General features: G+C 36.0%; 2 protein-coding genes across 5 annotated transcripts in view; one reads left to right on the top strand and one right to left on the bottom strand.

The window, feature by feature from the left end:
* Nucleotides 1–12,240, top strand: part of LOC121728222 (ectonucleoside triphosphate diphosphohydrolase 5) — a 46,300-nt gene extending 34,060 nt beyond the window's left edge. For all 4 annotated transcript variants that reach the window (XM_042116360.1, XM_042116359.1, XM_042116361.1 and 1 more), the window contains 8 exons: nucleotides 636–799; nucleotides 2,473–2,564; nucleotides 3,301–3,451; nucleotides 4,285–4,434; nucleotides 5,314–5,486; nucleotides 5,650–5,813; nucleotides 8,664–8,764; nucleotides 12,118–12,240. In XM_042116360.1, coding sequence (XP_041972294.1) covers nucleotides 636–799; nucleotides 2,473–2,564; nucleotides 3,301–3,451; nucleotides 4,285–4,434; nucleotides 5,314–5,486; nucleotides 5,650–5,813; nucleotides 8,664–8,762 — 993 coding nt within the window. In that variant the 3' untranslated portion in view covers nucleotides 8,763–8,764; nucleotides 12,118–12,240. The remainder of the gene's footprint in view (nucleotides 1–635; nucleotides 800–2,472; nucleotides 2,565–3,300; nucleotides 3,452–4,284; nucleotides 4,435–5,313; nucleotides 5,487–5,649; nucleotides 5,814–8,663; nucleotides 8,765–12,117) is intronic.
* A 30-nt stretch (nucleotides 12,241–12,270) lies between these two features.
* The window catches only part of LOC121728221 (uncharacterized protein CG3556), a 59,671-nt gene continuing 58,413 nt past the window's right edge, over nucleotides 12,271–13,528 (bottom strand). The window contains exon 10 of the mRNA XM_042116358.1: nucleotides 12,271–12,777. Coding sequence (XP_041972292.1) covers nucleotides 12,716–12,777 — 62 coding nt within the window. The 3' untranslated portion in view covers nucleotides 12,271–12,715. The remainder of the gene's footprint in view (nucleotides 12,778–13,528) is intronic.

Here is a 13,528-nt window from a genome sequence, read left to right on the forward strand (position 1 = left end):
GAAATAGGTCTCTCGACCTCGTTATCCACGGGTTGAAAAACACTGAATTAGATATAGGAAATAGTAACTCGTACCTTTTTCTTGTCTTAAGATTTATGATAAGCACATCCTAGGTCGAGGCTGTGTAAAAGTGGCGTATCCGTAACGTACCGGTAAAATCGATTGAAATGCCCGCGTGACGGTTGCTGACTTGCCGTGACGATGTTACGAGACGGCTCTCGATTGATGTAAGACATGTAGGCTGGTTGTTATATGTTAAGGATTCTTTGGGAATAGTACTTATGGCTAAAAGGTCTTGGCATAGGTTGAATAACTGAAAACGCACGGTATATGTGAACGTTTACATATAATTTTTTTCCTTGTATCGAAACTAAGATTGTTGATTAATGATAACCAGTAGTAATAGCACAATTAGTGTTTTTCTCACTTGGGACGTAGACGACAATTTTTAGTCGATCAAAACAATGTCTCTGGTGGCAACTGGCAAACAATGATAACTGATTCGATTCTGATCGAGGTTTTTCGTCAAGGAGATCACGGTAAAAAACATAATCAACACTAAGTTTTACAATCAGCCCTGAATACCGCTACAATGTTAATTTTTTAAACTTAAAGTGCTTATAATTCCTTTTTAGGGTGCGGACACAATAGTGCAGCTAATAAAGAAGGCGGAGTTCCTCATACCGCGCGAGAAACGTCGCGCGACGCCGCTAGTCGTGCGCGCGACCGCCGGGCTGCGACTGCTGCCGCCGGCGAAGGCTCAGGAGCTTATTGATCAAGTTTCGCTAGCTATTTCTAAGTAAGTCTATAAAATATACTCGAATCTTCTTTTTCTTGATTTTTTTATGTATAATAATTTGGCATCAAATTGTCGTTGCCGAAATGAATGCTTACTAACGGGAGCTCAAAATAGTATGACCTGGCAGACATTGGGGAATTTCTTAACCGCTTTTATCGTTCAAACAGTTTAGACTAGGCATAATATAGATTTTTTTACAATATATAATTAAGTATACAGGGTGCAATTAAACCTTCCGGGAAAATTTTGATCCTTGTTAAAAATAAAAATACACGTATTTTTCTTTTATAATCTCAGTACTAAAATGTTGAGAAATAGCTTCCGAAAGTTATTCTAATACACCACAATTAATGGACACTACTCTTTTAATTAACCCTTTAGCCGCCGAGGTCGGAATAATCCGACAAATATTTTCGTGCCCATTTCGCCAAGGTCGGATATTTACGACCAGTACCACTACTCGGTTAATCTGCCTTTTTTGTTTGATAGCACTGTATTATATTAAAATAATGTTTATACTCGGTAAATCGTTAACGAAGTAATCATTTACAATTGATTACACTTTAGTTTCCTAATTAGAAGACCTAAAAATAATGTCTAAAGTTAAATAAATTACCGAAAATATTCTTAGAAAAGTGTATTGATATCCAACGCCCGAGTCGGAAAAATCCGACAGTGGGGACGGGACATAAGCAATGATTTACTGATACAAAAATCCGCATAAATTAAAACATTTCTGTTTTTACTAACTAATTTAAAACAAATAAAACGATGGTTACTGAACAAATAAATGTGTTTGTTTTACTTAATTTATAATAAATATAGTATAAAAATTTCAGTGGTTAAATTGACGATTCCCATCCCTACCCTGCATGTTTAGAAACGAATGTTGTCAGCACACCCTGCGCCACGGTCGGAACAAGACGACCGCTTCTGACGTCATAAGCGAGTGCCGCCTTCTAGAATTTTCCACTAGTGTTGTGCTTATGATGATGCTATCGATAAATGTGATTGTAGTGGATACATAAATTAGAAATAAAATTACAATAAATTACAAAGAAACGCTTTCCTATCTGTCTGTCTGCTACGACATTTAGATGAAATTGTATGCGTGTAAAGGGGATGGGATATCGATCTACTATTGAGAATCTATTTTTGTAGTAGGTTATATATTTGAACAACTCAATTATTTAATCCGTGGAAACTATGAAATTAATATTATTTGAAATGTAATAACAAATATCGGGAATTATGTCACTTCACAATTCAAGCTATTTTTATCTAATGTTTTTGCCAGCGTTGTATATTTACTAACAAGTAACAACATTATGGATTCAAATACTAGATATCAGTTTATACTTTATATAAATTATAAATTAAGAAATAAATTATCGACATCTAAAAAGATAAGTATTGCACATCACTATTTGTTGTAGGTATAAATTTTCGATTTATGGTGCCGGCGCTAGAGGCACGACAATTGATTTTAAGCTCGGCGGTTAAAGAGTTAAATGGATAAATTATGTCATAAAAAAAATGACACCCAAAGTTTTTTTTGCCTAAATGGACTCTCTAAGTCCTGGAAAAATTTGGTAGGTAGTTTTAATTGCACCCTGTATTATAGTGTAGACTAAACAAGTGGATTCTATAATTTTGACTATAACTTGTCGCAGGTTGGGCTACGATGTCGGCACAAACGGCGTGGAGATCATGGAGGGGTCGGATGAGGGTATCTTCATCTGGTACACAGTCAACTTGTTGCACAGTAAGTAAAGTAAATAATATTCCTTAAAAAATGAAATTACTTGCGTTTTTTCACTAGTGTGAAAAACACTAGCCGGCTACAGTTTAGCCCTCTTACTAAAAAAATACGTGTGGCACTCGGAGACAACCGCGATAGAGCATAAGCCTAGTCGCACGCACACAACCACCGTGCTGATGCACGACAACGCCGCCTCACCAACCGGCACAGCGTCGCACCGCTGCGTCGGTGGGAGTGGCGGGTGTAGATTTATTTTAGTTACGGAATTTCTTGATTCGGTCGCCGCGCTCAAATACTGATAAAAGGTATGCAATAGCCTAACAAGTTAAGTTGACGCAGCGTATAACATTTATTTTTTTCTAAGTTCTTAAACCTGTTAACAAAAGCCTGTAGCATTGATGTTGCTAGATATCCTGCTTGTTTAGCTGTGTTCTTTCTAAGTAAGGCAAAAAGCATAGATTAAAATTAGGTGTATATATACTTGTAAATACATTTGTACTTTGTAGGCAAAAGGCATATAAATATAATAGCTACTCCGTTGCGCCAAAACTCGTTTATCGCGAGGAAACCGTACATTTTTCCGGAATAAAAAGTATCCTATGTCCTTTCCCGAGACCCAAAGTATTTCCATGCCAAATTTCAGCAAAATCGGTTCAACGGGTTGGGCGTGAAAAGGTAACAGACAGACAGACACACTTTCGCGTTTATAATATTAGTATGGATTTTTTGTGCACTGTAGACTTGTTGGCGGGCGAGACGATGGCGGCGCTGGACCTCGGCGGCGGGTCGACGCAGATCACGTACCGCGTGCCCGACGACGACGACTCCTACCCCCCCGCCGACCGCTTCGTCGTACCCGCTGGGAACAACATCACGCTCTACACGCACAGGTACAGTCCAATACCACGTAAATGCACAGGTACAATCCAACATCACGCTCTACACGCACAGGTACAGTCCAATACCACGTAAATGCACAGGTACAATCCAACATCACCCTCTACACGCACAGGTACAGTCCAATACCCCGTAAATGCACAGGTACAATCCAACATTACGCTCTACACACACAGGTACAATCCAAAACCACGTAAATGCACAGGTACAATGCAACATAACGCTCTACGTGCACAGGTACAATCCAAAACCTCGTAAATGCACAAGTACAATGCAACATAACGCTCTACGTGCACAGGTACAATCCAAAACCACGTAAATGCACAAGTACAATGCAACATAACGCTCTACGTGCACAGGTACAATCCAACATCACGCTGTATACGTACGGTCTCATATCACGCTGTACAATCTCACAAAGAAATTGGAATCCAACATCAAGCCGCGCCGGTGTAGTCAGTACATGCAAAAGGCTGCTACGGTGAGGCCACATTACTCAGCAGCGACTTTTTATAAAACAGATATTTTTATGACATAGCTACATATTATTTTTGCCTTACCGTGGTGTTTTAACGAAATGACGGACAGTAGGTAAAGTAGATAGTGAATGATGCGCTGTCTTATGATTTGTGTGTTGCCGCAACGCAAATGAGCTATATGATTAATCCTTTCCGACAACGCAAGGCAACGTAACGCAACGGAGGATTGTCGCTCTTATAAAGCCGTTGTTACTATCATTGCCATAAAATATTAACAAACAATTTTTCCTTACTTCACTAAAGAAAGAATAAAGAAATATTTATATGGGAAGAAAAAATGTCCACAGTTACCTCCGTCTCGGTTTGTTAGCGGCGCGTCACGGTGTATTGAAGCTGGAGGCGGGCGGCGGCGACGGCACGACGCTGCGCTCGGTCTGCGTCGATCCCATCGTGAAGGATGAGAAGTGGACTTATGCTAATACTGTCTACTCTATTAGGTAAGGGAAAGTAAATTGTTTTTAGGATTGAGCGTTCAGTGATTTCAGTTTGACGCACGTTGGCGCCAATGACTCGATAACTACATTGAGATTATTAATATTTTGCAGTTCATAACTCATATGCCTCTATCACAAGCTCTTAAAATCAGCCAGAATACTGAATGGCTCGCATTTTGGTACCACGACTTCTATTTTCCAGCCAGTCAGTGGTCATAATAATAATAATATTAACTAGTCAAATTAATCCATTATTTAATTTTTGAAGTAAAACTTCTTAACGCACGCTTGACTTGAGGAAAGCTGACAAATACGTGACGAGAACGTTACGAAAAGTGTGATCGGTGAGGCGAACGGAGAGGTGCGCGCGCACACTTTCTCAAACTTCTGTACGCAAGTTTGACTCGGAGATTAGGCTGCGTTTCCACCAGAGCTGAGCGGAGCTGTGTTGCGAGGAATGTGTTTTTGAAAACCAATAGAATCGCTTCATTGACATGACTTTGCCATGACATCGCTCAGCGCGGCGATGCTATTGGTTCTCATTTCTCAAAAAAACACATTCCTCGCAACACAGCTCCGCTCAGCTCTGGTGGAAACGCAGCCTAATCTCCGAGTCAAACATGCGTACAGAAGTTTGAGAAAGTGTGCGCGTGCACCTCTCCGTTCGCCTCACCGATCAGCTCTGGTGGAAACGCAGCCTAAAGCCGGCAAATGCGTGACGAGAACGTTACGAAAGTGTGATCGAACGAGGCGAACTGAGAGGTGCGCGCGCACATCTTCTTCTTCTTTCAATATGTATACATGGAGCTCAAGAAGTTTTACTTCAGTTGTGTGGTCTAAAGCACACACGTTTTATGTGTCAATGAAATACGTTTGTCCTAGTGGTGCGGAGCGCGCGGCGGGCGCTAAGCGCGAGGCTGTGTACTCGCGGTGCGCGGCGCTGGTGAAGCGCTACGTGCTGGCGACGCTGGACTGGGAGCCGCAGCAGCCGCCGCGCGGTGCCGTCGCCGCCATGAGCTACTTCTACGACGTCGCCGCCGACGCTGGCATCATCGGTATGTTCTTTCAGCGCTGCTCCTTTCACAGTAAACTCTCTACGAGGAACACATACACCTGTATATTATGTTTTTTTTACCAGAATATCTATCTTTATCATAATATATTCAATACGTCCAGTAAAACAGAGGATAAGAAGATACATCTAAGTATAATCCACAGATGTGATGCGCGGCGGTTCGGCGACGCCGGGCCAGTTCCGCGCGGCGGCGCTGCGCGCGTGTTCGGCCGCCAACGTCGAGCAGCCGTGGGCGTGTCTCGACCTTACGTACATCACCGCGCTACTAGTCGACGCGTATAAACTGCGGGAGCGTGATAATATCTCCGTGAGTATTCATTTTATTTATCTACGCTGTTTGTCTCTTTTACACATTAAAATATTCACTGCACATTTGGCTTCACCCTAAACGTAAGTTCTTTAACTTATCCTGCAAAGTTTGAATAGATGGTGTCTTTATTCGTTTACAAACTGTAGTGTACGAAGTTCAGATGAAAAGTGTCTTTATTCATTTACAAACGGGAAGATTCTTGCAAAGTTTGAATACATGTTATCTTTATTAATTTGCCAATGGCACGGTATGAAATCCACGGATAGTGTATATAATAATAATTTGTAATTGGGTTTGTACTGCAAGATATAATAAAGCCCCAAGACGAGTAATTTTATTGCGCAATACCACATATTGCGTAATTGACATCGCTCGCCTTTAATGTAATTGTCAAATAAACTGTTCAATAAAATTGAAGCGTGATATTGATTATACTAATTTTTGAGATTGATCGTCTAGGGGCCGGCTAAGACAGAGTTGGGAATAGTACCTGTAGGCCTACTACGAAACCGTTTTGAGACTCAAACAATCGGACGAGAATGCTGCGTCCTGCTCTAACGACGTCATTTCACGTTTGTTAGAGCAGGACGCGGCATTCTCGTACGATTGTTTGAGTCTCAAAACAGTCTCGTGGTACGGGCTCTAATTAGGGAGATTTTCGGGTATTTATGCTGCTTGTCTATTTCACAAGTTCATGAAAGTATCTGGTATAGTCGACCTGGCTGTAGCATGATACTATTGCCAGTGTGAATTTAAAGGTTGAGGAAGTTATTGGAAGTATTAGGAAAGCGTTCACTGATTGATAAAGATTTTCGCCACCCCTTTATTCTAGGGTAGCACCCTATTATTTATTATATTATGTCTCGTACTGATATAGCAAGATGAGCATAGATCTCGCTTATTATGAATCTTGTACGTTTTTTCAGCAATTAATTTTTGAAAAAAATTGTGTACACAGTCCGTCTGAGGTTCAAACTTCAAATGTGAACTGTCGAAAAATGACGGATATTACGAGTACGTAAAAACTCAGCATTGCCACCTCCCCATTTTACCTTCCCAAACACTTAACGATAATAATAAATGGGTATTATTGGTGACGTTTAAAAAGTGGGGTAGAATGGTTGTTTCTAACGATTCATTTCATTTTAAAAAGTTTTTAAAGAAATGTATCTTATAATACTACAAAAATTATAGTTTGTGCGTTTTAAGATGATATGGGTGACACTTCTCATATTCCTTGCTACGGGTTTTTTTACAAGAAAACAAAAAAAAATCAAAATGTAATAAATTATATTCCATCTACAAAAACAAATGTTTCCTATAATTGTAAATGAATAAAAATGAAAAGTTGCTAAATGCTAACTTATCTATACTAATATTATAATTCTGCAGAGTTTGTTTGTATGTTTGTTTGAACGCGCTAATCTCAGGAACTACTGGTCCGATTTGAAAAAATATTTTACTGTTGGATAGCCCATTTATTGAGGAAGGCTATAGGCTACATTTTATCACGCTAGGACTAATAGGAGCGAATAAATAGAGGAAAATGTGGAAAAAACGGGGGAAATTGTATGAAAGGGCTTATTTGAACGCGCTAATCTCAGGAACTACTGGTCCGATTTGAAAAATTATTTCAGTGTTAGATAGCCCATTTATCGAGAAAGGCTATAGGCTATATTTTATCTCGCTAAGACTAATAGGAGCTAAGAAATAGAGGACAATGTGGAAAAAACGTGGGAAATTATATCTCAGGAACTACTGGTCCGATTTGAAAAATTCTTTCAGTGTTAGATAGCCCATTTATCGAGGAAGGCTATAGGCTATATTTTATCACTCTAAGACAAAATAGAGGAAAATGAGGAAAAAACGGGGGAAAATTATTTGAAATTGCTTGTAATCTTAAGAACTACTGGAGCAATTTTTATGTTAATTGGCAAATATGAAGAATAGACCACGTGAAGGAACAAAGGCTATTTTTTGCGGAAAAATGTACGGTTGCGTGAAATTCCTAAATTACGCAAGTAAAGCTGCGCGGAACATCTATACCTATATAATAAAATCGTAGGAAAGTCATTACATTGAATATTTTTGTACAATAAATAATACTTGGGATGTGATCTACTATGCTAACGCGGACGAAGTCGCGGGCAACAGCTAGTATTAATATAAAATTATAAATTTTAACTATGAAAATTATTGTTACGAAAATATTTGAAAAATGTCAGATGCATGAAATGGAACTTATGCCAATAGAGATTGACACTGTTGAATCGAAATCAAATCGATAAAAAGGGCGGCCATTTTAAATCGCCCCGGCGCCACTCTGAAACGTCAGCACGAAATCGATAATTTCGATTGCAATTCCTTTACGAAGTGATTCGATATTTTTAAATTATCGATTAATTTTCTTAGGTAACTTCCCTACTATTGTCAATTATAATGTGTCACCCATATCATCTCAAAAACGCACAAACTATAGGAGAGGTAATAGCAATTTATTATAAGTATTCATAACATATCCGATTTATCTTTAAATCTATTTACTGCTACAGCAACAGTTGATGTGCACCTCTTCCACGACGGATGGCATATTTTAAGCTATTTTCTTACCTTTTTTATGATTAATTGTAAATATATTTTTAGACTATGATTTCAACCGAAATAATTCTAATGCATTCTTGAGTGCTTTATTTTCTTCGTTAGAATCAGTTTTCGAACATACGATAAACACAATAATTTTTAAAATAAGTAGGTACCAAAATTATTACCAAGTCAGCAAAAATTGGCGGCCTCACCCTTTTATACCGTTCGTTTAACTTATTTATACCGTCTGACGATATTTTTCAGCTTTTCAAGAAAGTGAACGGCCATGAGGTGTCGTGGGCGCTGGGTCTGGCGTACACCACAATCATGAATAAGGTCGCCGCAGCCGCCGCCGCGGCATAAAGGTACTATATACCTGGCTGTTTAATGCGTTGACTTCGGCCGGAACCGATAGAAAAATATTTTAAAAACAATCAACAACAATTTAAATTTGACATTTTAAGCGTCAGATTGCATTTTTTTTATTTTTGCCAGCTTTTGAGTGATGAGTCATTTTATAGGTCTATCAGGATCGCATGGCAATTTTGGATGGGAGATTTTTTTTTAAATATTCTTGATAATTGGATATGTTTTTACATTTCCATGCATACTACACATTATCAGCCACTATAAGAAAAAAAAGTATCAAACGTTTTGCTCCAATTTCCCTAGTATTGGTAGCATAAATTTCTTTTTTCCCTTTTTTGCCATCAGATCCTGGTAGACCTATAAATATTTTGATTTAAGTACGTCGAGTGAAATTTTTATTCATCGTATTTTAAAAGCTGCAAAAGGATACATTTTGTAATGGTTTTACTGCAGTTTTTACAACTCTTTTGGTTCATTTACATTTTTTTTTGTTTCTCCTTATACATTTTAAACACTATCATAGTACTTATGACATTTTTGTAAACAATTTACCGCTATATCAAAACTGTTTATATAATTCTACACACTTTGTAAACATCTCTTATTTCCGTGCGTCTTCCAGTTTTTGATTTCCTTTTTGAATATTTCAAAACAGATACCTATATCAAAACTAGCTACGCTTACTGAGTAACAAAATATGGGTGTGTTATATTGTACGAGTATTATTACAATAATTTTATTATGATATCACAATAAATCGTTATTATTTATTTATTATTTTCCATCCAAATGATTTTAATACAAATATATGATATTATATTTTGTATATTTTGTATATTTTATTGATTTCAATATTTCCATATAAAAATCAACATCTTTTTAAAAAACAAAAATTGTGACAAACCCACTTGCCATATTGCCTTTTACCGTATCAATAAGTTTTGGTCAGTATTTTTACTAATTTGATTACTGTCTGTCGTTAGTGTTAAGGCCTCTCTTCACGTTAGGCCTAGATGGATACCCATGATGGAGAAGCTGTCTATTTGTACAATCGACGCCCTTCATGGGCAATCATAGGCTAATATAGCCCTCTGCACGTTCGTAATCGTTTGTATTGATCCATCATTCGCCAACGTGGGGAGGCCGTATTAGAAATAAATAAATAATTATGTGTATTGTGTAATAATTTTTACCCATGTACACTTACAACTAGCCTTCAAATATTGTATGTGAATAATATTAGTTCAATTTGAATAGTTAAGGTAATGTTTTTAAAGTAATATGTAATGTAAAATATATATATTTTTAACCACGGGCATAGATGTCGAGGGGGTTACGAGTACTATTTATTTATATATTTATTTCCTCCCCAAAAGCTATCTATGCCCATTTGTAACACAATTTAAGGACATTTTATAAGTGTTTTACGTAATTTATTTATATTTGCTTCTAATGCACTTTGATAAATTATGTTGGTAAATTGTACACAATTTAATAAATGTTGTTTAAAAAGGTTTTGTTTAATTATCACCCATATTTTATCTAAAGCTCATAAACAGTTGTCACAATAAAATATATTTGATAAACTTTCTCGGACTCAAAATCTCCATATCAAATATTAAATCAATCGGTTAAGCGTGAGGAGGTTACCGTCGACTTTGTATGATTATAATAAGAAAATATCCTTATTTCCAACGTATAATATTGACAAACTCAATTTTGAATAAAAATATATTGTTAAATATTCCATATAGACTAGGGAAATCAAATAAAAATCAGTTTAATTAAGACATTTATTTTAAAATTTGGAAGATACGATAATTGTATTTATTCCAGTTACACTTGGAAAGTTTCAGTCTCCTAAGGGCCCTTTCACACGGTGCGGTGCGGCTCCGGTGCGATGCCACGTTCGCGTGTACGACGCTGTATCTTTCGCAAAAATAACCTTTTGAATAGGGTTGGTGGTATACCTTTATGGTATACCACATAATATACCTAGCGGAATTATAGAGCAGCAATCTCGAGCTGTCAAACGAAACCGAAATTGATTTACGTCTATGTGTAAAAATTTGTTTACGTATACACTTACACAAACATCTTTCTAAGAGATTAAATTGTCAACGTGCCGACAAGTGCCGACTGGACGTCAAACAGATGAAAATAATTGGTTTTGCTGTCATGTATCACACATCTCTTTTTATCAGGCAGTGTTACTGATAGTGGCATCTCGCTTGCTCAGGCCTTTGTTTCTCTATTCCGCTAGGTATATTAACTTTATGTTATATACCGAGCGCACATTTGTATGCTTCTATCCTTTTTATTACTTCGATTCGTTTTTGTAGCGTTCTAATTAATAGAATAGAGAAAGTCGATATGGTGTGATATAAACAAATATTTGAAAGTTCGAAACAGTTCAAACGTCGCAGCGGAGACGCATAGCACTGTGTGAAAGGACAGATATATTATAGTTAATTATCTACTTACTAAATATACTACGACTATGTTAAAAACATCTACAAAATTCTTTTTTTATGATAGCAGAAAATATTGCTTAGAGAATATTATTGCTTACAATAAATTAATAATACTATTAAAAAGATGATCATTCCAACAAAATTTGTAATTAAAATTAGACATTTACCTAAATTCGGGACAAATCTATTTTTCGTCATGGGCAACGAGCATAACTAGTTATTTAAGTCTATATTTATTTTGCAGAAAAATTAAGAAATGCCTTACTAAGAAAACCTTATTAATTATATTGATATGAATATTATAACTAATAATCTACATTCAAGTAACTTACTTATATCTAAATTCTTATCTTAAAATCTAACTCGCGTTTAAATTTAAACTTGTAAAAGAAGGTAACAAAATTATAATCATAATATTATTTTATAAGATTGTAAAAGTAGGGCAAAAAACTTGAAAATTTCGAAAAGTATTTTAGAAAAATATAAAAAAATTATAGCAATTTCAGATTTTTACTGATATGAATGTTGATATATATTATTTTTATATGTAAGTATAAGAATTATTTTTGTACTTTCACTGAACTGAAAGTTACTACTTGAGTTTTTATTAGAATGAGTAGAAGATACTAAATAAATAGAACAAGAGCTTGTTTTGCATAAATTCATACCTATAAAAGATTTTATTATAAAAATGTTACAAGATTAGGTAATTAGTTATTTATAATAAAACATCTTAAGTACTAAATGGAGCTACCAGAGAAGGAAAACAATGATATATTTAATCAAATTAATATAAAAGTTTATAAAGTCCATTCGCCGGATAAAACGAAAATTTGGAAAAGGCCGAGCAATTTAACTCTATCTTATTTCCACAGGTTGGTGTGAATATGAAGATAGCAAAGTTTTTGTGTGCGAGTGAATTAGACAGGTAACATTAGCTCTCTCTTTATCCGGCGAACGGACCTTAGGTATAGGACTCAATAAAAGTATCGCCATAAGTTGACATGTAATATATTGATGATTTAATTTGAGCGTTACTAGAATAAATAAATGATAACAGTTTGATTAGCGTGCAAATAAACTTCAAAAGAAGTGTGTGCTAAGTTCAGCCTTAAAATTATCTTAAAACTTAATTAAATAATACTCACTTGAGATTCTACAGGAGTGATATAGGATGTCGTGAAAAGAGTATTAAGGAAAATGATACTTATTATATTATTACAAGGTTTAAACACTTCCACACTCGGGGTGGACAGTCCACCCGTGACCACGGCCGCTGTAAAGTAGCCGAAACGTCGGGATTAATAAAAGTGTTTCGCGACAAAATCAGTAAGTGCTTAAACCTTGTAATATAATGAGTGATACTCGCGTAAACCTAAGAAATCATTAAAATGATACTTTGAAGATAATTTCAAGATTGCAAATTGTCATTTAATTTGAGCCAGAGTGAAAATGATGATGTTTTGGTTGTGTTTAGAGCTTCTTATACCAGAACAGATAATGTTCACCGTCTTCCACGAGCAGATCGTCCACTCCTGAAAACATTTTTTTAATTACGTTAAAACATCATTTGGTAGAAAAGTTTAGTAGGTCAAATAGGGATGATGACAAGGTCAAAGATTAACGAATTTTGTTAATAAAATAAAGAAATCACGGTAAAAAATGAGTGTTCCCAAAATTTCAGCTTGATAGCATTTGTATTTTTTTTTGTTATGCGCCTTCAAAGTTGAATATTCAAGTCGAATTTTTTTTCAATTAAATTTCTTAATATTTGTATACAATTCGATAACTTATGCAATTAAAAGCAACTTTTGTTATGAAACCACTTTCATAAACGCAATATTTAATATACCTGTCGAACAAAGTTCTCTCCCGATGCGTACAAATTACGAAAGACTGACGTCATACTTCCGTAGTACTTTGTATGGAGCGTTTCGGGCAGGTCTTTTTTATGAGATATTAATTTGAATTGTCATATCTTGGTGAATTTTTAAGCTATCAGAGTCATTTTTTCAACGATGATTCTATTTTTTAAGTGTCTTTCAATTACCGATAAGAAAAAAATAAATAGTCATCATGCCTATTATTACTTATACTTAATTAAAAACGAATAATTAATTGATGGAAAAAACCCAAGAGCTATAAAAAAACTTTAGTATTATAAAAGTTTTTTTTATAAAATAAGGGGGCAAACGAGCAGACGGGTCACTTGATGGAAAGCAACTACCATCGCCTGTGGACACTCGCAACATTAAAATTTAGAAGAGCTGCAGGTGCATTGCCGGT

This window comes from Aricia agestis, chromosome 6 (assembly GCF_905147365.1).
Source record: "Aricia agestis chromosome 6, ilAriAges1.1, whole genome shotgun sequence".
NCBI lineage: Eukaryota > Metazoa > Arthropoda > Insecta > Lepidoptera > Lycaenidae > Aricia > Aricia agestis.